The following is a 23,371-nucleotide window of genomic DNA, read 5'->3' on the forward strand; positions in this document are numbered from 1 at the left end:
AAGGGCTATGAATCTGGAGACTTCTGGGTACGCTAAGATTCCTGCATGGTCAATAAACCCATGCCCTGAGGATGTTTACATATGAAGACTGATTCAGTAAATTAGGTTCCCACTGTGGAATTGGGGGTTCGGTACAACCCAACGGCCCGTCCCTGGCCTCGGGGCTTACATGCTCCTAGTGGCAGGACAAGTGACCCCCTTCCTCCCACGGGGTCTTCCAAGAAATGGGCAGGAGGCACGTGAGGAAGGAGGAGGAAGCGAGGTCACTGGGCCTTGAGGGGGTGTGGAAAGACAGAACGGAGACCTTGGGGCGCGACCGGCGACTCCTGCCCCGGAGAAACCGGTGGCACACAGAACCTGGAGGGCCAGGCTCTGACGAGCGGCCGCACCCCCCGGTGCGTCCCTGCAAGCTACGAAGCCAGGGGCTCCGGCGCCATCCGCCCGGAGGTGGGGGGAGAGGGGGGGAGGCGAGGGAATCCTACGCTGCGGCCTCCGCACTCCGCTTAGCCTGGGACGCCCTCGCGCGGCCGCCTCGGAGCGCGGTGGTGCGCCATAAGCCCCGCCCCGCCGCTTCCATTGATTCCCGAGCTAAAGCCCAGCTGGGTCGGCCTCCGAGGAAATCTTCGGCCGCCGAGGGGCGGATCCCAGAGCTGGTGTTGCCTCTGCTGCGTCCGCTCCGCCCACCCGCTGCGGCCGTGCGTGCGCACAACCGGCGGGGGCGGGGGCGGGGGCGGGGGCGGGGGCGGGGGCGGGGGCGGGCGCCAAGGCTGGCATGGCGGCGCCGCGGCCCTGCGCCGATAGCCCGTGCTGCTCTCATCCGGGTGTGGCGTCCGGCGTGCAACAGACGCTGGAGGAGATGGACTTCGACAGGGGTGAGGCTCCCCGCTGTCTCCAGGTCGCGGCACAAGGAGATGACCGAGAAGCGGGACCCCGAGGGCCGCAGCGAGCCGGGTGGGAGCCCAGGGGGGCAGTGGGCTCCCAGCCCCCGCGTCAGTGAGATCCCACCAGGCACCTGGCAGGGGGTCCGCCACTAGAAACTTCGTCTCGTGTGCAGGTTGGGAAACTGAGGCCCTGGTTTTGTTAACTTTCCCAAGTGGTGGGGCGGAGCCCGTCTCAGCTGGTGCGCCCCCTAGAGACTCGGGGCCCCTCGGGTGTCTGGGGGGCCGGGCGGCAGAATCAGCAGCTCGGGGTATTGCAGCTACCCGGAGGGCACGGAGCTTCAGAGGGGGCTGCGCTGCGAAGAGAACTAACGTTCAGACCTCAGGTGTGAGCCCTAGTGTGTCGGATCCTGTAGGCTTTAGATATGGCACACACGGCCCTCAGCGCAGGTGATGTTATCTCTACCTTTGGGACCTGAGAAGTAACTCTTTTACCCCAGACTGTAAGGAGATCGTATCGCCAGTAAGGAACACAGTAACGCTGAAAAAAAATGTCCTCTTTTCTTGGGAAGCTGTGTATTATCCCTCTGTGCAGAGGCAGCTTATTCAGTAATAACACTGTCCTCAATTGTTGGGTAGATGCTACTGCTTTATATGCATTCTGACCCAACTATTAAGTGACTCTTGCATCTGCTTACTTCCCTCCACTTCCGCCACTCTCTGGGCTACTGAAGCAATTCCCTCATGGGCCTTCCTGCTTCCACTCCTGCCCTCCTATGGTGTTTTCTTCTCTACATAGAGGCCAGAGTAACTTTTTGAAGGTATTAAATCAGGTGATTTCATTGCTCTTAGAATAAAATTCAGATTCCTTCCATGGCCTACAAACTGATCTAATCCCTGCCTGTTCTACTTCTCTGCCCTCATTTTATTCCTCATCCTTTTCTTTCCCCAGTCACTGCACTTCAGTCACACTGGGCTCAATTTTGGTTTCTCAGACATGCAAGATCTCTTTCTGACTTAAGGCCATTGTACTTGCTGTCCCAGCTCCTTGGAATGAACTTCCTGCAACATCGGGCTAGCTAATGCTTTTCTCTCTGGTATCAGGTCAAATGTCACCTCAAAAAGACCCACCCTGAACACCCCATTCTAGTAGTTCTCAGCTGGGGGCAGTTCTGATCCCAAATGGTCTTTGGCAATGTCTGGAGACAATTTCAGGTGTTACTGGGAGGGTGCTATGGCATCTTGTAGGTAGAGACCAGGGATGTTGGTCTGCATCCTACAGTGCACAGGACAGTTCCTCATAGTGAAGAATTATCTGGTATAAAATGCCAATTGTGCTGCTGTTGAGAAAGAAACCTTGCCCTATCCAAAGTAGGGCCCCTTACCCTCCAGGTTACTCTGATATATTACATTACTTTCATTAAAGCAGTTTTCACAACCTGACATTACTTTGTTTACTTATTTATTATCTATTTCCCACACATGGGAAAGATCCTTGTCTGTTTTCTTGTGTGGATTCTTTTTCTTCATATCTACTTTCTGGGTTTATTTTCCCGTTTCCTGGAGTATATCCTTTAAAGTTTTTTCAGTGAGTATGCTTCTCCAACATTCATTCATTCATTTCTCTCTCTCTCTCTCTCTCTCTCTCTCGACTGTTATAAAATTCTACGTTGACAGTTTTTTTTTTTTATCCCTCAAACCTTTGAAAATATTTTTCCTTTATCTTCTTTTGTCTGCTACTGTTGTTAAGAATTTAGCTGATAATCTGCTTGTTACTCTTCAATGACTGGTGATTTTTTCTTTTTTGGTAACTTAAATGTTCTCTTTATTCTTGATGTTTGGTCATTTCACCATGGTAGATTTGTTTTGATCAGTTCTCCTTTGGATTTAATGTGGTTTTCATCTGAGAACTCATGGTTGCCTTTACTTGAGAATAATTCTCTCTCTCTTTTTTTATGCTTAGTTATTTTTGAGAGAGAGAGAGACAGAGTGTGAGTGAGGGAGAGGCAGAGAGAGCAGGAGACACAGAATCCGAAGCAGGCTCCAGGCTCCCAGCTGTCAACACAGAGCCCAATGCAAGGCTTGAACCCATGAACTGTGAAATCATGACCTGAGCTGAAATCAAACGCTTAACCAACTGACCCACCCAGGTACCCCTACTTCAGAATAATTCTTAGATGATATCTCTTCAGACATTTCCTCTCCTATTCTGTCCAGTTTCTCTCTCTTTTTTAAACTCCTATTAGACACATGTTGGTACAGTCTGTCTTCTATGTTTCTTTACCTCTTTTTAATATTTTTGTCTTTACCATTCTGCATTCTGGGTGATTTCCAACTCACTCATTCTCTCTCCAGCTGGGTCTGCAGTACTGTCCAACCATCTGTTGTTGTTGTTTTATTTCAGTGATTCTATTTTTTAATTTACTGACTTTTTTTTTTTTTTTTTTTAAGTAATCTCTAAAACCGACATGGGACTCAGACTCATGACCCCAAGATCAAGAGTCACATGCTCAACCAGCCGAGCCAGCCAGGTGCCCCTGACTTTTGTCTTAGATCTCCTTGTTCTTTTTTTACCCCTAATGTTCTGTTGATTTGTGGATTCTATTCCTTCATCTTTGTGAACACATTAAATGTTGTTTAATTTTTTATTTTTTAAAGAAAATTTTAATGTTTATTTTTGAGAGAGAGAGTGAGCACAAGCGAGCGAGGGGCAGAGAGAGGGAGACAGACTCTGAAGCAGGCTCTGTGCTGTCAGCGCATAGCCCAGCATGGGACTCAAATGCATGAACTGTGAGATCATGACCTGAGCTTAAGTCGGATGCTCAACTGAGCCATCCAGGCACCCCTAAATGTTGTTTTAAAGTCTTTTAGATTGTGTTGTTATGGCTGATTTTTAAAGCACGCATTTTTCCATTTGTTGTATTTGCTGACTGTCTCACATGGCAGTGGATTGCTTCTTGTTTTACAGCTTCTAATTTTTGAGCTCATAGGCTGAGCGGTGGGATGTCCTGTTTTGTAAGAGATTATCCACATACCTTTGTTGGCTTCTGGAGGTATAAAACATTTTTTTTTTTAAAGTTGCCTCTGTGCAGCCCTTATAACCTTCACTTGTCTGGGTCCATTTTTATTACAGATCCAGATTATGATGTACTCTTAGCTTGGGGGTTCTGCTCCCTAAGGGGTATAAATAAATATAGGTCCCACATCTCCAAGTTGCTTGATTTTTTTAGGTTTCTTCTGCCTGTGCTGTCTTCTAACACCTATTGAAATGGTGCCTTTTCTCATTTCCTTTAAGTTTATATTCAGATGTCACCTTATCAAAGATGCCATCTGTGACCACTGCTCATATCCCTTCTCTGCTTTATTTTTCTTCATAGGTCTTAGTACCACCTGACTTATTTTTTTCCTGTTTGTCTCCTATAATTAGAATGTAACCTCCATAAGACTAAAATTTGCAGGGCAAGGGGAGCACTGGAGATCAGGGATCTTTAATTCTTGGCTGATCCCTAATGCCCAGAAGAGTGCCAGATACATAGTAAGTATTCAGTAAATATTTGCGGAATGAGTGAAGTGCCTGTGCCTGGCAGCTTGCTTCTTGCTGGTATTCAGACCAGGAAAGTAGAGATTTTCCAGTCCCAGTTCATCCATGACATGGTACTTCCTGCCCCCCAGCTTTGTGCACAGAACCTTGCTGTATCTATTCCCTGCCATACACATGGCCTGCAGCCTTTGATGCAGACCCTGCCCAGTTGTTCCAGCCAAAGCCTCTAAGATGCATGTGCAGGGACACCTGGGTGGCTCAGTTAGTTAAGTGCTGACTTCGACTCAGGTCATGATCCTGCGGTTCATGGGTTCGAGACTGCGTCTGTGCTCTGTGCTGACAGCTCTGTGCTGTCAGCTCTGTGCTGACAGCTCAGAGCCTGGAGCCTGCTTCGGATTCTCTCTCTCTCTCTCTCTCTCTCTCTCTCTCTGCCCCTCACCTTCTCACACTCTCTTTCAAAAATAAACATTAAAAATTTTTTTTTAAATTATCTATGTCTAGTTACAAGGACTTTTGGGATTCTGCAGACTCAGTACCTGCTCACCACTTTGGCTATGGTTTTCACCTTGTTCTGGCAGCTGGTAATGGCCTTCTCTTGCTTTTAAATTTGCCTGTGTATTCAAATATTTTAAACATTACCTTATCCAACATTTGTGTATTTGAAGTGGTTTGAAGAAGGGATTTCTGTGTCTGCCCAATTCTACTATCCTGATTAGACAAAGCCCCTTGTCTATCTTTTTTTTTTTTTTTTAACGTTTATTTATTTTTGAGAGAGCGGGGGAAGGGCAGAGAGAAAGGGAGACACAGAATCCGAAGCAGGTTCCAGGCTCTGAGTTGTCAGCACAAAGCCTGACATGGGGCTCGAACCCACGAACCACGAGATCACGACATGAGCCAAAGTCAGATGCTTAACTGACAGCCACCCAGGCACCCCAGCCCTTTGTCTATCTTGTCCATGGCTACGTCACCACCTCCTAGGACAGCCCTTGGCACAGAGGAGATCTCAGTTAATATCATCTGTTGAATGAATAAATCCCCCATTTTATAGGTGAGAAAATGGAGATCAAGAGGTAAAGGAAGCGCTAAAAGTCTCCAGTCATTCAACATTATCCAGCACTTTGGTTGTCTTTCCACAGGAATCTGGTCAGCAGCCCTGAATGGAGACCTAGGTCGAGTGAAATATTTAATCCAGAAGGCAACAGACCCTAGCCAGCCTGACTCAGCTGGCTACACTGCTCTGGTGAGCTGGGGAGGAACACAGGGTCAGAGGAGGGAGAAGCTTTCACGTGGGATACGTGCTCCCTGTAGGGAAGGGGGTTATGTCGCCTTTACTCCTGCCCTTTCTTCTCTCCTAGCAGGTTTTCTGTTTTAAGCATCAGGTGAACCTGTTTTTGTTTTTTTTTTAATTAGTGTTAAAGTGCTTTACATCAATTATTTAATTTCATTTTCCTAACAGTTCTGTGACATAGGAATAATTATTATCCTCATTTGCCTATTGAGGAAACTGATGCTAGAAATTAAGAAGCTTGCCCAGGTCATATAGCTGATGGAGATCGTCCTCTTGCTCCTGAGCCCATGCTCTCACCCCTCCACCACCCTCATTGCCTGCCTGGGCTCTGCTGTCTGAACTTGGTCTCTTTTCCCTGCAGCACTATGCCAGCCGCAACGGGCACTATGCTGTATGCCAGTTCCTGCTGGAAAGTGGGGCTAAGTGTGATGCCCAAACCCATGGGGGCGCCACTGCTCTGCACCGGGCAAGCTACTGTGGGCACACTGAAATTGCACGGCTCCTGCTGTCTCATGGGTCCAACCCCAGGTTGGTAGATGACGATGGCATGACCAGTTTGCATAAGGTATGCTCCCTTCCCCCCTTCAAAAACTTGGTTTTTGTCATTATAAAAGTTATAACATATTTGCTGTAGAAAACATGGGGAAAGCAGAAAAGGGAAAATGCAAATCACTTATAATGCCAGTGCTTACCAGTCATCACTTTAGGATTAACGTATCTGGCATTTTTCCTGTGCATGTAAACTAGAATTAAATGTATGGCATCATTTTTTTTTTTCTTTCCTTTAGTGATATGCCATGAATGCTTTTCCATGAAGTTAGTTTTCTGAAGCTCACACCTACTTTAGGGGCAGCCCCTGGCTGGCTCAGTCAGTAGAGCATTTGACTCTTGATTTGGAGTTGTGAGTTTGTGCCTTACATTGTGTGTAGAGATTACTTAAAAATCTTTAAAAAAAAAAAAAAAAAGTTGAATGAAGCTTACACCTACTCTTACCTGTCCCTGTAGCCCACTTTCCATACTATAACCAGAGTGATTGCTTAATTAACCTTCTGACCAGAAATACCTACACATGGTGAAGAGTTTGAAGAGTACAAAACAGTGCAGCAGGAAAATGATTCCCTTCCACCCTGATGCCTGGTTCGTCGATCTTCTAGGGCACCTCCCTCAAGGCATCACTTTTACTGATTTCTTATGCATATTTGAGAAATGGTTTATGCATGTTTATGGCATATGTTATACATTTATTCTTCTCTCGGCTCCACTTGGTTTTCTCCCAGAGTGATGGTTTTTAAATTAATTCTGATCATGCCACACCTTAGAGGCCTTCAAGGCCTTAAGCTGCTTTACAAGGCTGTCTGGGGTTAGCACCTGCCTGCTTCTCCAGTTTATCTTTTCTTCTTTTCTCTTTTCCTTTCTTTCTTTTCCTTCCTTCCTTCCTTCCTTCCTTCCTTCCTTCCTTCCTTCCTTATATATTTATTTATTTAAACAACCAACACACAGTAAAGAATATTTTGGAGGGCGCCAGGGTGGCTCAGTCAGTTGAGCACTTGGACTCAAGACTCTTGGTTTCGGCTCAGGTCATGATCTCATAGTTCATGAGATTGAACCCTGTGTTGGGCTCTGTGGAGCCACTTTGGGATTCTCTGTCTCCCTCTCTGTCTGCCTCTCCCCTGCTCTAGTGCACGCACTCTTTCTCTCTCAAAATAAATAAACATTTTTTTATAAAAGAATATTTTTGAATTGTAGCCTACAAAACATAATTCTGGATGTGAAGTTTTATTTTATTATTTTTAAAATGTTTGTTTATTTTTGAGAGTGAGCAGGGGAGGGGCAGAGAGAGGGGGACAGAAGATCTGAAGTACAGATGCGGGGCTTGAATTCACAAACTGTGAGATTATGACCTGAGCCAAAGTCGGACACTCAACCGACTGAGCCACCCAGGTGCCCCTAAATTGTAAAACAGAAAAATTTAAGTAGTTGACCGCATGACTTACCATCAGAACCTGTGGCAGACACTTTTGCTGTCCACCAAAAATTTGTGTTCACTCTTCATATTAGAGACATGTCTCAAAGGGGGCTCTGCAATCACGGACAACTTTCAGTTCCCTCTAGCATGTAGTGTGGCAAGTTCTCAGCCATTAGAAGACAAGACACATTGATGAGCTTTCTCTAGGAGGGTTTTCTTTTAGCAGCCAGTGTTCCTCCTCCACACACTCTACTTTGCCTCCCCAGGCAGTAACAGAGACAGCTAGGGGTCAGCAAGTCCACAGCAAGCAATCTGGACTCCAGAAGCATGAGAGGAAGGTGCTTGTTTAAGTACAGTAGCCTTGAAATGTTAGGTCAGCAAAGATAGAGTTCTTATTTTTATTTATTTTTTACACCTGACTGTTGGATAATACATGTTATAATTATTTTTTAATGTTTATTTATTTAGAGAGTTTTGAGAGAGCGCAAGTGGGGGAGGGACAGGAAGGGAGGAAGACACAGAATCTGAAACAGACTCCCAGCTCTAAGCTGTCAGCACAGAGCCCGATGTGGAGTTCGAACTCACAAACCTTGATATCATGACCTGAGCCCAAGTCAGACATTTAACTGACTGAGCCACCCAGAAAGCCCAGTACATGTTATTTTTTAAAAAAATATATGATGGGAGCAGGGGTAACACTTTGATACAGACACTAGTAGATACATTAAAAAAAAATTGTAGTAGGGTTTTTTTTTTGTTGTTGTTTTTTTAATGTTTATTTTTGAGAGAGAGCGAGGGAGGGGCAGAGAGAGAGGGAGACACAGAATCTGAAGCAGGGTCCAGGCTCTGAGCTATCAGCACAGGGCCTGATGCGGGGCTTGAACTCAACGATCTGCAAGATCACAACCTGAGCTGGAGTCGGATGTTTAACCACTGAGCCACCCAGGCGCCCCTGTTTTTGTTTTTTTTATACTTATGATACATCTTATATGAGGTATAGGCATAACGTAGACCACCATAATAAGTCAAGTCAAAGGAATTTTTTTGGTTTCCCAGTGTATATAAAAGTTATGTTTATACTATAGTATATTTAGTGTATGCTAGCATTATGTCAAAAAAAATGTATGTACCTTAATTTAAAAATACTTCATTGCTGGGGCACCTGGGTGGCTCAGTCAGTTGAGCGTCCGACTTCAGCTCAGGTCATGACCTTGCAGTTTGTGAGTTCGAGCCCCCCGTTGGGCTCTGTGCTGACAGCTCGGAGCCTGGAGCTTGCTTCGGATTCTGTGTCTCCCTCTCTCTGCCCCTTCCCCACTCATGCTCTCTCTCTGTCTCTCAAAAATGAATAAACGTTAAAAAAAAATTTTTTTTAATAAAAAATAAAAGTACTTTATTGCTAAAAAATGCTAACCATCATCTGAACTTTCAGCAAGTTGTAGTCTTTGTACTGGTAGAGGGTCTTACCTCAATGTTAATGCCTGCTCCGGGTATCAGGGTGGTCAGGGTAGTGGCTGCTGAAGCACTGGATCATGGCAATTTCTTAAACTAAGATGACAATGAAGTTTGCCACATTGATTGACTCTTCCTTTCACTTGAGCACTGAGAGGCCATTGTAAGGTTGTTAATTGGCTTAATTTCAATATTGTTGTGTTTCAAAGAATAGGGAAGCATGAGGAAGAGAAAGACTGGGGAACTAGTCAGTGTAGCAGTCAGAACACACACATTTATTAAGTTCAGTATCTCATATGGGTGTGGTTCATGGCATCCCAAAATAATTATAGTAGTAACCTCAGAGATTAGTGATCACAGATCATATGGAACTAGAAAAGACCCTGAATAGCCAAAGCAATCTTGAAAAAGAAAATCAAAGCAGGAGGCATCACAGTTCCAGACTTCAAGCTATACTACAAAGCTGTAATCATGCAGACAGTATGGTACTGGCATAAGAACAGACACTCAGATCAATGGAACAGAATAGAGAACCCAGAAATGGACTCACAAATGTATGGCCAACTAATCTTTGACAAAGCAGGAAAGAGTATCCAATGGAATAAAGACAGTCTTTTCAGCAAGTGGTGTTGGGAAAACTGGATAGTGACATGCAGAAGAATGAACCTGGACTACTTTCTTACACCATACACAAACATAAACTCAAAGTGGATGAAAGACCTAAATGTAAGACAGGAAGCCATCATAATCCTTGAGGAGAAAGCAGGCAAAAATCTCTTTGATCTTGGCTGCAGCAACTTCTTACTCAACACATTTCCAGAGGCAAAGGAAACAAAAGCAAAAATGAACTATTGGGACCTCATCAAAATAAAAAGTTTCTGCACAGGGAAGGAAACAATCAGCAAAACTAAAAGGCACCCGATGGAATGGGAGAAGATATTTGCAAACAACATATCAGATAAAGGGTTAGTATCCAAAATCTATAAAGAACTTACCAAATCAACACCCAAAACACAAATAATCCAGTGAAGAAATGGGCAAAAGACATGAATAGACACTTCTCCAAAGAAGACATCCAGATGGCCAACTGACACATGAAAAAATGCTCAACATCCCTCATCATCAGGGAAATACAAACCAAAACCACGAGATACCACCTCACACCTGTCAGAATGGCTAACATTAACAACTCAGGCAACAACAGATGTTGGCGAGGATGCAGAGAGAGAGGATCTCTTTTGCACTGCTGGTGGGAATGCAAACTGGTGCAGACACTCTGGAAGACAGTATGGAGGTTCCTTAAAAAGTTAAAAATAGAACTACCCTATGACCCAGCAATTGCACTACTAGGTATGTATCCAAGGGATACAGGTATGCTGTTTCGAAGGAGCACATGCACCCCCATGTTTATAGCAGCACTATTAACAATAGCCAAAGTATGGAAAGAGCCCAAATGTCCATCGATGGATGAATGGATAAAGAAGATGTGATATGTATGTGTGTGTGTGTGTTTACACACATACATACATACATACATACATACATACATACAATGGAGTATTACTTGGCAATAAAAAAGAATGAACTCTTGCCATTTGCAACAGCATGGATGGAACTAGAGGGTATTAGGCTAAGGGAAATTAGAGAAAGACAAAAATCATATGACTTCACTCATATGAGGACTTTAAGACACAGAACAGATGAACACAAGGGAAGGGAAGCAAAAATAATATAAAAACAGGGAGGGGGACAATACATAAGAGACTCTTAAATATGGAGAACAAACAGAGGGTTACTGGAGGGGTTGTGGGAGGGGGAATGGGCTAAATGGGTAAGAGGCATTAAGGAATCTACTCCTGAAATCATTGTTGCACTGTATGCTAACTAACTTGGATCAAGTTAAATAAATAAAACTCCAGAAAAATAAAATAAAATTAAAAAATAAAAGAAAATGCTCTGTGAATTAAAAAAACATCACAGATCAGCGTAACAAACACAATAATAATGAAAAAGTTTGAAAATTTCAGGAAGTATGAAAATATAACAGATAGGAAGTGACCAAGTGCTATTGGGAAAACCCTGCTCGATGCAGGGTTGCCATAGACCTTCAGTTTATAAAAACAAACAAAACCCACAGTACCTGCATAGCTCAGTAAAGCAAAGTGTAGCAAAACGAGGTTTTCCTATATATAAAATAGTCAAACCTAGAAGCAGAGAGTAGAATGGTGGTTTCCAGGGGCAGGGGGGAGGGAGGGAGTTGCTGTTGAACTGGTAATAGTTTCACTTGGGCAAGTTGATTAAGTTCTACGGATCTGTACTGTGCCTGTAGTTGGCTGTACTGTGTGGTACACTTTAAATTTGTTGAGAAGGGTGGGGTGCCTGGCTGTCCCAGTCAGTAGAGCATGTGACTTGATCTCAGGATTTTGAGTTCAAGCCCCACATTGGTCCTGGCCTACTTAAAAGGTGGGGGACTATCATTTAACAATAAAAAGAACAATTACCGGGGTGCCCTGGTGGCTTAGTTAAGCATCCGACTCTTGATTTCAGCTCAGGTCTCATGGTTTGTGAGATTGAGCCCCGTGTGGGGCTCTACGCTGAGAGTGCAGAACCTGCTTGGGATTCTCTCTCTCCCTCTCTTTCTGTCCCTCTCCCACTTGCGCAGGTGCTCGCTTGCTCGCTTGCTCTCTTTCAAGATAAATAAGTAAATATGAAAAAAACAATTTCCAAAACTAATTACTTTCTTAAGGTAGATCTCGGGGTGCCTTGCTGGTTCAGGCAGGAGAGCAGGTGACCCATGATCTTGGAGTTGTGGGATTGAGCCCCATGTTGGGTATAGAGATTACTTAAAAATCACAAATCAGTTAATTAAGAAGGTAGGTCTCATGTGAAATGTTTTTACCACAATAAAAAAATTGGTGTGGCGGTTGCTGTCTCAAAGATCAACTTAATTTTTAGGAAACCAGATGTGAATATTTCATCATCCAATGATTTTCAGATATATTACACTTGCATATCAACCTTTCCTCCAGTTTATCTTTTTTTTTTTTTAAGTTTAATTATTTAAGTAATCTCTACACCCAACATGAGACTTGAACTCACCACCCCAAGATCAAGAGTTGCATGCTCTTCTGACTGAGTTAGCCAGGTGCCCGTCTTGAGCTCCCATCCCCTTGTCTCTTAACACTGATGCCCAGTTTCTTTTCTCTCTCTCTTTTTTTAATGTTTGTTTATTTTGACAGAGAGTGTGTGCAAGCCCGGGAGGGGCAGAGAGAGAGGAGAGAGAGAATTCTAAGCAGGCTGCATGCTCAGTGTGGAGCCTGACATGGGGCTGGATCTCACAAAGTGTGAAATCCTGACCTGAACTGAAATCAACAGTCGGATGCTTAACCAACTGAGCCACCCAGTCGCCCCTCAGGCTCAGTTTCTTGACCCTATTATGGTGACACTCCAGGGCATTACATATCAAGCTGTCCCCTTCTGGATGCCTCTCCTCTCCCAGTTTTCATCTGGCTTGTTTCTGTCTTTCCTTCTGGATCTCAGCTTCTACATTACACCCTCAGAGAGCCTTCCTGTTCCTTAGACGTGGGCAGCTCATCCAACTGATGTGCAGAAGCACCCTGCACTTGACTTCCCTAACTTTTCTCCTTGAAATTCCTTTGAATTCTGTCTCTGTCCCTAGAGATAGCTAAGACTTGATCTTGTTTACTGTTGTAGCCCCAGCTCTTGGCCTAGGCGCCCAATGAATATGTGCTGAGTGAACAACCGGATGTTGTTTTATTTTCTTTTAAGATGCTTGCCAGTTGGAGAGGCAGATTGCTTATTTCTTAATGGTCTAAACTGGTGTTGTTCATTTTGTTGTAACTCCCATGGAGGGTTTGTACGGGCAGGACACTGCCACAGATATTGCTGGCTGGTGTTCCCCACAGCGTGAGGCCTTTTCAGCGTGTATCCCGCCTTTTTCTCTCATTCAGGAGATGCACATGTGTGAGGAATAGGAATTGTTTTTTCTTTTTCAAAAAATAAGCTGCTTGAAAACTTTGGTCCTTTTTTTGAAAAAATTCTTTGGAATGCATCTCACAACTGCACACAACATACCACTGCCTGAATTGAGGCAACAAAATTGAGAACCTTGGGTCTGTATTTCTCAAGAGGACCTGCTAAATAAAGATCTGGATTCAAATTACAGACCGTATTTGCTGCTATTATTAATTTTTACACCCCTCAAAAGCCCCTAGGTACATCAGTCTGTCTGTGGGAGGAGCAGGGAATTCAAGTGGTATAACACAGTTGTTAAGAGTTGAGACTTGGCGGTCAGATGGACCTGGTTTAGAGTCCCTAGGCTGCCACACTGGCTCTGTGACCTTGGACAAGTCACTTGTATAAGCCATCTGTAAAATGGGAATAATGATAGTTCCTATCTTTGAAGGTTATTGTGAACACTGAATAAACTAATCTGTAGAAGTCACTTTAACTCTCTCCTCTGGGGGAGTTAAGTTAAAAAGAGGCAGAGGAGAAAGCTGAGAACCTGAGCCCATTTTTCTCTGCTCTTCTGAAAGGTCCCAGAGGGCAGAGGCTGTGTCTGGTATAGGTTGTACCCATGGTGCCCGGCGCCCTTGTACATTTGTAAAAGACACTCAGATCTAAGGTTCTATATTTGTTGTTAATGTGCAGGCCTGGAGAGAGAAGAATGGCCACTGAGCAAAGGACACAAGAGAGAAAAACTCAAGCTAACTGCCAGAATAGCACTAGAGAATTCCACCAATCTTTATGCAAGTTGTTGGGATTTGGTAGGAATTAGGGGAAATCTACTCAAACAGCCAGTGTCTCTCTTTTCACAAGACCTTTTTTAGGACCAAGAAATTCCCAGAAGTGGATCATGAAAGGGCAGGGCCCAGTGAGGGTATGGCTCTTGATTCAGGTCTGTCTCTCCACAGGCTGCTGAGAAGGGTCACGTGGACATTTGCTGTCTCCTGTTGCAACACAGCCCAGCCCTGAAAGCTGTCCGGGATCGGAAGGCACGACTGGCATGTGACCTGCTGCCCTGCGACAGTGACCTACGGGACCTGCTGGCCAGCTGAACTGCCACCCTTCTGCTGTCTTAGGCTGCCATGCAAGGGTACACAGACTAGCCCTCCCAGCCCTTGCCTTGGTCAGCATCCATGCTGCAGGGTGGGAAACTGAGGCCTGAAGAGCCCCATTCTGGCCACTGTGGAAGTGAGGGAGTAGATCTCGTGGGGCTGTAAGTGCTTACGCCTGGACAGATGATCATATTCTAAATTAGTTCATGTGGAAACATCTATCCCTTGGAAAAAATAAAGTTGTATCCTTACCTCATCCCATGTTCAAAAATAAATTTCAAGTAAAGACGTAAGTATAAAAACAGAACTATGTAAGTATTAGAAGAAACCACGGGGGGCGCCTGGGTGGTGCAGTCGGTTAAGCGTCCGACTTCAGCCAGGTCACGATCTCGCGGTCCATGAGTTCGAGCCCCGCGTCAGGCGCTGGGCTGATGGCTCAGAGCCTGGAGCCTGTTTCCGATTCTGTGTCTCCCTCTCTCTCTGCCCCTCCCCCATTCATGCTCTGTCTCTCTCTGTCCCAAAAATAAATAAACGTTGAAAAAAAAAAAAAATTAAAAAAAAAAAAAAAAGAAACCACGGAATAGATGACAAAAGCCACTTTCTGGCTGAGTGCCCTTGGAAAAAGTCACTTCACCCATCTGTCCCGGCTTCCTCATCTGTAAGGTGAGGATGATTATAATACGGCCTGCCTTAAGGGCCTTGCGGAGGTTCAATGAATGAATCTATGGAGAGCACTAGAGAGTGTGCTGGGCACATTGCAAGCAGTGTATTTGGAGGACCCACTTCCTCAACTTGCATTAGTTTTAACAATCTGCTAGATTAAAAGTGTTCTTGCTTTATTTTGCATTGCTGGTTATCAGTGAAGTTGACCACCTGTTTTCTCTGAACTTCCTGTCCATACCTATTGCCTATTTAAAGACTTCTTCCTTTGATTGATTCATAGGAGTTTGTATATTCTGGATATTAATATTGTGGTTTTTTTCTTTCTTACCATCACTTTGTTGGTATCTGCTCACGGAAATTGGTACACCTGCTGTAGACAGCAGTTTGACAATATCTATCAAAACTTAAGTGAGTAGGGCCAATAATTTGATTTCTCTGTAGCTACTTAGAGAAATATCCATAAATACAAAGAAGTTTACTTACAGAGACGTTTACAGAGTTGTGCATTGGAGCATGTAGTGTAATTTAAAAAAAAAAAGGAAGGGAGGGAGACAAGCTAAATTCTGTTAGGGCAATGATTAAATTCTGGGACACGTGTCATTTGGGGGAAGTTTAGCAGAGTGCAGTGTAGGCTAATGTGGAAAGCGTGCTGAGTTGGGATCACAGTGTGATGTCTCTTAAAACGTGGCTATAAAAACATGACTGTACATCCACAAGACATAGAGGAAAAGAGTCAGGATATATACAACACCGGTACACATGGTATCGCCTGGGCCACTGTGGCAAGAGTGGTTCATCAAGTGCATCTTGAGTTTTGTTTATCTTCCAGTTTTTTATAAGGAGTAATTTTTTGGTAAGAGTTCATACCAGTTAATTTCATGTGGAAGAAACTAGTTTTACTGGTGAGAGTTTGAGTCAGTGGCAGACAATTGAGTCCAGAACTAACGTCTTGTCTTATCTTACTTACCCTCACTCTAGGTAACTCCCCCTCTGCATTCTCAAAGGCAAGAAATCACCCTAGACAAAAACCCCTGGTACATAAGGACCAAGTTTCTTTAAAAACCTCCAGGTTCCCTAAGTTTCAAAACTTGGATGTATTTACCAAGAAGCCAGCTGTGGGTGGAACCATTCCCAGCCCTTTGGGGCCTTGGGCTGTCCTTGACCTGTAGTTCTTCCCTCCCTCTGGTTCAGGTCATCTCTACTCATGTAGCTCCAATTCTGGAATCTTATTTACTACCTATCAGATTTCCTTTCAAAGGTCAAAGCAGAATTCAAGGCACAGCTGGGTGAAGGGCATGCTTGGCATCTTAAAGAGAATTAGGAAGTTTGACTTTGGTGGCTTGAGACAGATTGCTTTGTGACTGGATTAATGGTTGACATTCCGTACTTGGACCTGGAGCGGATCTCAGTTCAGCTTCCATGTGGAAAGGCATGCTCCCTGCCAGGAGGGCGTTGGGTAGGGGACCTGCATGTGTGGGACTTGGCTTTTCAAGAGGCATGAGGTGCCGATGACAGGCTGGACTTGGCCCCTGGTGGTGGTATAATTTAAAACACTGACTCTCAGAGTGGTGAGGGAGAAGAAACAGGAACTATAAGGGAGAAGTGAGGGCCACCTGGGGAAAAAAACCAGCAAGAGTAGGGAGGGCAGTCTTGAAACTGGGAGTGGGAGGTCGCTTGAAGCCTGATTTCCTCCTGTAGATGCCATGAGGATTCCTGACGCAGAGGTCAGCCTCTTAGGGCTGTCCTTCTGAAGATATCCTCTAGGATTCTGGCCTCCTTTTGCTTAGGACAGGCTGGCTGGGTTTTTTAGGATCTCAGGCAGCTAGACCTGCAGCAACATGGAGGATCACGCTTAACTCTTCTCTAGTGGCCCAAGCACCCCTGCATCCGTTTATTGGTTGGACCACTCCTGAGCAGGTGCAGGAGACTGGGTGTCTGAGAGTGCACCTGACTCAGCTGAAAGCAGTTCCTGCTGCCTTCAGCGGGCTATACGCCCACACTGGTATTTTGGTCAGTGTTACAGAGCCACTGAGCTATCTGGCCCAGGCAAAAGCCTCTGGCCTGCCCTGCCCCTAGGAGCTAGCTCTCTATAAAAGGGCTGAGCCACTCAGCTCCTCTCACTGGGGGTGTGAAGAGCAGGGGGGACCATGGATGTCATCAGCATCCAGCAGTTGGTAAGAACAAGGGGCAGAGGGGAGGGAGGCCAGGCGATTGTCTAGACTGCAGGCTAGCTCGGCAGAACGAGGAGGTCCGGCTAGAGGAGGGCAGGCAGCTTCTATCTGTGGTCTAAGGATCAGGTTTCAGGAGCAGAAACATGCGGTGGTTTTCTGGTGTGGCAGCCCAGTTCTGTGAGGTAGCGAGAGAGGGAAGCAATGGGAAGATGCTGAGTGATGGCAGATGTGACAGCCCTCAAGTTTAGTGAGTTTTCCTCTGGACTGTGATGGTAAAAGAGAAATTGGAAGTGGTAGGTTACTTTGGAAGACATGAGTGTAGCTGGGGTGTGGGTTTAGTTCAGCTGCTAGGATAACCATCACTCTGGAAATGGTCCAGAGGGTCTGGCTGCCTTGCTTGGGGTAGAGGAAGGGTGCTCTCGAGTTCCCAGGCAGTGAGAGAAGCGGTGACACCAGTGACACTTAGGGGTGTCTGTTTTGGTGAGGCAAGGCACGGGAGGTCTAGGACTCGGGTTGCCCAGTAAGCCCCTCTGCAGGCCAGTGCCTTGGCGGGCCCAGCCCAGTGCAGCCTCTGCTGGGAAGTGGGTTGCAGGGCTTGAGGAAAGTTAGGTTGCCAGCGTTTACTAGTTAGTTCTGCATGCTGGGAGCCCTAGGCTCTGCCATCTGTCATCCCGTTTCCCCTTTCCCCCAGTATCCTTATTCCTCAGTGTTCCCCAGCTCTTGAACCCCCAGCGGGTGCGGGGGATAAGAACAGATCATGATATGGTGGGTTCTGCCCCCGCAAAGTCCCAGTACTTAGTTTCCTCCTCAGCCTCGTGAGCTAATTGCTAGTGTTCCCCCCATTCTAGTGATGAAGAAACAGAACTTCACAAGAGCCAAGATTTAAACCCAGGAGTTCACAATTTTACCCACGAGGCATGTCCTCTGTCCTTCTGAGCTCGGGGTTAGATGGCAGTATGGTGTGGTCTGGTAGGAACGTAAGGACGATGGCCCAGGAGGGAAGCTGAGGTGTCACCTACCCTGAGCATACCTGGACACAAGCCCAGCAGTATAAATAGATGTGGCGTCACGCCCCTGACCCTGTGTCCTGCTGACAGGACAGGGTAGGCTGCAGTTATCCTGGGCCCCAGGCAACACTATAGTAGGTGAGAGCCAACATCCACGGGTGGCAGGGAGCATGCCAGCAGAGCACCAGGAAACTGCGAAGGGTCAGACCACCCTGACGTCCACAACACTAATCTCTGTAGGTCTGCTCTTCCCAGGATCCCTGTACTGCACTGCTGTCTTCTAAGGACTCTTCACTTTTCTGAGTGTTTATCCTTATCCTGCTCCTACAGGTATGTGGAGAAAGAGTTGAAAGGAAAGCGTTGGGATGTGGACATGGCGTTGCTGATTGTGGAGGCGGGCCCAGAGCCTGGAGGCTGGGAGCCCAAGAGGCCGTGGCCCGGGAGCAGTGGAAACTCGAAGAAGAGAAGAAGAAGAAAGTGAGCAGCGCTGGGGGCCCAGCGGGTGCCAACGCCAAGGGTCAGCAGTGAGGGCCTCAGGCGGCTGGGGTCCCTCCGGTGGGTGGGAGACAGAGTGAGCCCAGCCAGGAGCCTGACCCCGAGGCTTCCATGACCAAGGTTGACTACTGGTGTGGTCTGGTCTTGTGCCCCAGCTTGAGAGATTGAACAACTCCAGACTGAATCTGGAGACTCTGGCTGACTTGGAAAACTTGGTTCAAAGACGGAGAAAATGACTGAAACGCAGAGTCCCCCCTAGGGCACCTGAGCCCACGGTTAAGGTAAGTGAGGAGTCGGGGTGGGGGGAGAGTGCATACCTGGGGCCAGAGTTTGTGAGGAAGTGCTTCCTGTCCCCCTGGGAGGCCTTGGGGAAGAGTGGATGCTGCCAGCCACCAGCTCACCGCCAGGGCCTGCCAAGCTGAATGAAATCCATTTTGGAGGGCACACAGCCCCCTACTTGTTTGCTGGGGGACCACACACAGGGTGGCTTAAACAACAGAAGGTTATTTTCCCAGTTCTGGAGGCTAGAAGTCTGAGATCAAAGTGTCAGCAGGGTTGGGTTGGTTCCTTGTGAGGGCTGTGGGGGAAAGTCTATCCCTACCAGCCTTCTAGCTCCCGGGGCTTGGTGGCTAGCTTTGGTGTTCCCTGGCTTGTGGGTACATCACCCCAACCAGTGTCTGCCTGAGTTCACATGGCACTCTCCCCACGTGCATGCTGTGTCCACATGTCCCCTTTCATTAAGGACACCACTCATATTGGATTAGGGCCCACTTTATTCCAGTGTGACTTCATTTTAACTAATTCCAGCTGCTTATTTCCAAATAAGGCCACATGCTAAGGTCCTGGGGTTGGGATTTTAGCATATAAACTTAGGGGGTGGGGGGCAAGGCAACCCATAATGGGCATAATAGGTGCCTAGTCAGTCAGAATCTCCTGGGGGGTGGGTTTTTAAGAATCTCTGATTTGGGGGCACCTGGGTGGCTTAGTTAAGCATCCGACCACCGGTTTTGGCTTCAGTCGCAACCTCACCGTTCATGAGTTCAAGCCCTGCATCAGGCTTCATGCTGACAGTGCAGATCCTGCTTGGGATTCTCTCTCCCTCTCTCTTTGCCCCCTCCTGCTTGTGTGCTCTCCCAAAATAAGTAAAAGGTAAAAGGAAAAAAAAGATTAAAAAACTCTTGATTTGTACAAGCCACCAGCCAATGCTAGTCTTTAGCCAGCTCTTAGGGGCCCGCTTGGCTAGAGTGGTAGGGCCCCAGAGGCCTGTGGTTTGGGGAAATGATTTGGTCTCCTTCAACTTATCCAGCTGCAGCCCCAGGCCCAGCTGGAGTCTGTGGACCTGGAGATGTTCCTGAAGGCAGCTGCTGAGAACCAGGAGACCCTGATTGACAAGTACCTGACAGATGGAGGGGACCCTAATGCCCATGACAAGGTAGTGAGAGTGGGGTGAATCAGACTGCAGTGTCAGCGGCTGCAGGGGTGCTGTCTCCAGGGTGTTTTAGTTCTGGCCTACGAAACTGCAGGCCTTTTCTGTTTTATGGGGCACGAGTTGCCTCCTGAGCCAGGAGGGAAGGGCCCTTGGTGTGATCAGGCAGCAGGCACATCTGTTCAAGGAACCCAATACTGGGAATAGGACCTGGGGCAGGGCCTTAAAGGGGTGGCCATGCTCCCTCTGCCTCATCTCCTGTCTCTACCCCCAGCTGCACCGCACAGCCTTGCACTGGGCCTGTCTGAAGGGTCACAGCCAGCTCGTGAACAAGCTGTTGGAGGCAGGTGCCACTGTGGATGCTCACGACTTGGTGAGAACTGGGAAGGCCCACCCTCACAGCAGACACCCTGCCTTGCACACAGCACGTCAGTACATTGATGCTTTTGTTTTGTAGCTGGACAGGACACCTGTGTTCTGGGCCTGCCGTGGAGGACACCTGGACATCCTCAAACAGCTGCTTAACCAGGGAGCCCAGGTCAACGCCCGGGACAAGGTGAGGGGTGCACTGCTGTGGGGTGGTCTGCTAAAGAGAAGACCCAAGAGTGCACAAGAGCTCAGGCTATTCGTGGAGAAGCGAAAGCACAGCCTTTTGGGGTTGCGATGAGGCCTCACCACTTGGAGCAGACAGATTCTCATCCACTCCCTTAGATCTGGAGCACCCCCCTGCATGTGGCCGTGCGCACGAAACACTGTGACTGCCTGGAGCATCTCATTGCATGTGGAGCCCACATTGACGCACAGGATAAGGTAAGGTGCTGGGCCTTTTGGACTTGGGTCAGCTCCACCCGGGAACAGTGACTGAGAGAGCCAGAGCTCGAGGACAGCACTTGCCAACTTGAACCTTCCAAAGATGGGGAGGTCGGGAGGATAACATCCCCTTTCTCAACAGGAAGGGGACACAGCTCTACACGAGGCTGTGCGGCATGGCCACTACAAAGCCATGAAGGTACTGCTGCTCTATGGAGCCAAGCTGGGCGTGCAAAATGTGGTGAGTATGAGCAGGGCTGAGGCCCTGGCCTGAAAAGTGTGGGTGGAGCTCTTAAGGAGAAGGGGACTGATCCAGTATCCTTGTTCCTAGGCCTCAGTGACCCCGGTGCAGCTAGCACGAGACTGGCAGCGGGGCATCCGGGAAGCTCTGCAGGCCCATGTTGGGCATCCCCGCACCCGGTACTAGTGACAGCAGACCTGCAGGGTCACTTCACAGCCACCATTCCATCCCCTTTACCTCCCATCCTTATGTCTTGTCATCCGCACCCCTCTGTGGGTCTCACCTCAGTCCTTATTCCTCTGTCCTGGGACTGCTTCCTCAGGCCAGTCCTAACAGGACTGAGCAGCAGCACTGAGGCCAGCAGGTGAATAAAGCAGGCCTCCCTGGCCCGAGTCAGGGCTGACTTGTTTCCTGCCAGGGCACCAGCTAGGAAGGGCTGACGCAGAGGACCACAGGGAAGCAGGGAACAAAGTGGGTCCAGATGAGGAACAGTGTAGGGAGAGTGGGAATCCAGGATGGAGCGAAAAATAAGTCCTAAACCTTGAGCTGCCCAGGGTTGGGTACTAGGTGTCCTTGGTGTCCCCTGATCCTCAGTCTGGGAGACTGTGTCCCTCCCTCCGCGAGGGAGAGGGGGGCGGGGATTCAGTACATGGCTTGTGGCTGCCCTGGGGCAGGGGTTTCTCTGGGGAATTCCATTCCTATCAGCAGCAACCCTGATAGCATGTGGAGTGGCTCTAGACAACTTTGGCCTTAGGGATTCTGGAGGTGGGTCTGGCAGTCTGGAGGGGATGCTCAATAGGTTTGAGGCTCCACTGCAGAAGTCCAGTACCAACCTGGTTGCCTCAGAAGCCCTAAGACTGAGGAGCTAGAGCTGATGTTTATTTTAGGGAAACTTTGTGCCTACTGCCTCAGGGCTTTGGTCAGCCTGCCTGCCGCTCTCTAGTTGACCAGCTGGTGGCGCTTCTGGTAAGGGTGAAGTGCCTGGGAGCTGGGGATTGCTTGTGGCCCACCCAGCTTTTGGGGTGGTGGCCCGTAACCCTACTTACTTTGCCTCAGGCAACATCGCCCTGGCAATAGAGCTTGAGCCTGGACCTTGCAGCTGCACCTGCTCTGCTTTCTCCCACCACTGAGGCGGGACATCGAGGAGCTGGTGGCTCAGCCCTGGAGGGGAAGCAGAGGAGAGTGAGGAGCACACCTGCTGCTTTCCCTCCTCTGCTAAGTGGTGGCATTTTTAGGACCCAGCTTCCCACGAGCTCTCCTGAAGGTCCCTTCCTTTCACTGCCTTTTCCGCTCCATGGCGCACTGGCGCAGACCCGTACTGCTGGCAGGGCTGGGTCCTGAACTGGCAGAAAATGAATTTTAAGGAACTTTGCCCTAAATGGAGAACTACAAGCTGAGGCCCCAGCTTTAAGATGAAGGGTCAGCCTCCCTCACATACATAAGGTACCTGGATTGACATCCACTTTGCAGTTCTTTCTAGTCTAACATTGGTGGCCTTCTCGGGCCAAGCACAAGGCTATTCTTAGGATGTGAAAAAGCGACTAGAGCTCCCACCGGGGGCCACACACCTTCCCTTCTCACGGACAGCCCCTGCCCTGTGGTGAACTGTAAGGACAGTTCGCCCAGGTGCCAGAGCCATATGAGAAATAGGTATTCAAGTCCATGGAGAAGACGACCCCCCATCTAGAAAATGGGGACCCTTACTTGACAGACAAAACACCATTTTATACGCATCAGTATTTTTTGTTCATTAAAACTGGTTGACTATCCATCACAGCCTACTTGTCTGTTCTGGGCTGGGAGGGGCCAGTTCATTAGGTCCAAGGCCTTGTCTTCCTCAGCAGCAAAGCTCAAGCCTGTTAACCATACTGGCCTGACAGCAAGATGGGCTCCCAAGTGCAGAGTGGGGAGTCCAGGCACTTGGCTTGTGTGCTCAAGGCATCACTCACTCACTGATGGGCAAGTTCCAAGAGCACTGGCTCTCAGACTTGGCTGCTTACCACAATCACGAGGGAAGGTTTTAAAAAGTCCTGATGTCCAGGGGTTCCTGGTAAGCTTCTGACTCTTATTTCGGCTCAGGTCATAGTCCTGCTTAAGGTCCTCTCCCTCTGTCCCTCCCCGACTTTTTCTCAAAAAAAAAAAAAAAAAGGTCTTGATGTCCAAGCAAGTTAAATTCTCTCTGTGGTAGGACCCAGGTATCACCACTATGATGCAGATGACACACCTCTCTATGTAGGAAACCCTTAAGGATCTACAAAAAAAATCACCTAGAATAAAGGAGTCCAGGATCTCAAGATCTAAAACAAACATACAAAGGCCTATTTCTGCATATTAGCAATGACTACGTGGACATGAAAC

General features: G+C 47.5%; 2 protein-coding genes across 3 annotated transcripts; both read left to right on the forward strand.

The window, feature by feature from the left end:
* The first annotated feature begins 757 nt into the window (after window positions 1–757).
* On the forward strand, window positions 758–18,448 carry ANKRD39 (ankyrin repeat domain 39). 2 transcript variants are annotated; one of them, XM_030310466.1, is made up of 5 exons: window positions 758–872; window positions 5,556–5,659; window positions 6,069–6,272; window positions 14,057–14,238; window positions 18,372–18,448. In XM_030310466.1, the coding sequence occupies exons 1-4, from the start codon at window positions 773–775 to the stop codon at window positions 14,198–14,200; spliced, it is 552 nt and encodes a 183-aa protein (XP_030166326.1). In that variant the 5' UTR covers window positions 758–772; the 3' UTR covers window positions 14,201–14,238; window positions 18,372–18,448. The 2 variants fall into 2 exon arrangements, with proteins under 2 accessions (XP_030166326.1, XP_030166325.1); XM_030310465.1 differs by lacking the exon at window positions 18,372–18,448 and having other exon boundaries at window positions 14,057–14,456.
* Window positions 16,414–22,784, forward strand: ANKRD23 (ankyrin repeat domain 23). The gene is given in 9 exon segments (XM_030310464.1): window positions 16,414–17,037; window positions 18,372–18,518; window positions 18,692–18,817; window positions 19,843–19,968; window positions 20,237–20,335; window positions 20,420–20,518; window positions 20,674–20,772; window positions 20,915–21,013; window positions 21,104–22,784. Coding segments are annotated over 9 exon segments (918 nt in total). The 5' UTR covers window positions 16,414–17,010; the 3' UTR covers window positions 21,200–22,784.
* Window positions 22,785–23,371: the final 587 nt, after the last annotated feature.

This window comes from Lynx canadensis, chromosome A3 (genome assembly GCF_007474595.2).
Source record: "Lynx canadensis isolate LIC74 chromosome A3, mLynCan4.pri.v2, whole genome shotgun sequence".
Classification (NCBI taxonomy): Eukaryota; Metazoa; Chordata; class Mammalia; order Carnivora; family Felidae; genus Lynx; species Lynx canadensis.

Coding starts and splice junctions, on each gene's coding strand:
- ANKRD39 (XM_030310466.1), top strand. CDS start 773: ATGGCGGCGCCGCGGCCCTGCGCCGATAGCCCGTGCTGCTCTCATCCG. Junction 873..5,555: donor GGAGATGGACTTCGACAGGG/GTGAGGCTCCCC, acceptor GTCTTTCCACAG/GAATCTGGTCAGCAGCCCTG. Junction 5,660..6,068: donor CAGCTGGCTACACTGCTCTG/GTGAGCTGGGGA, acceptor TTTTCCCTGCAG/CACTATGCCAGCCGCAACGG.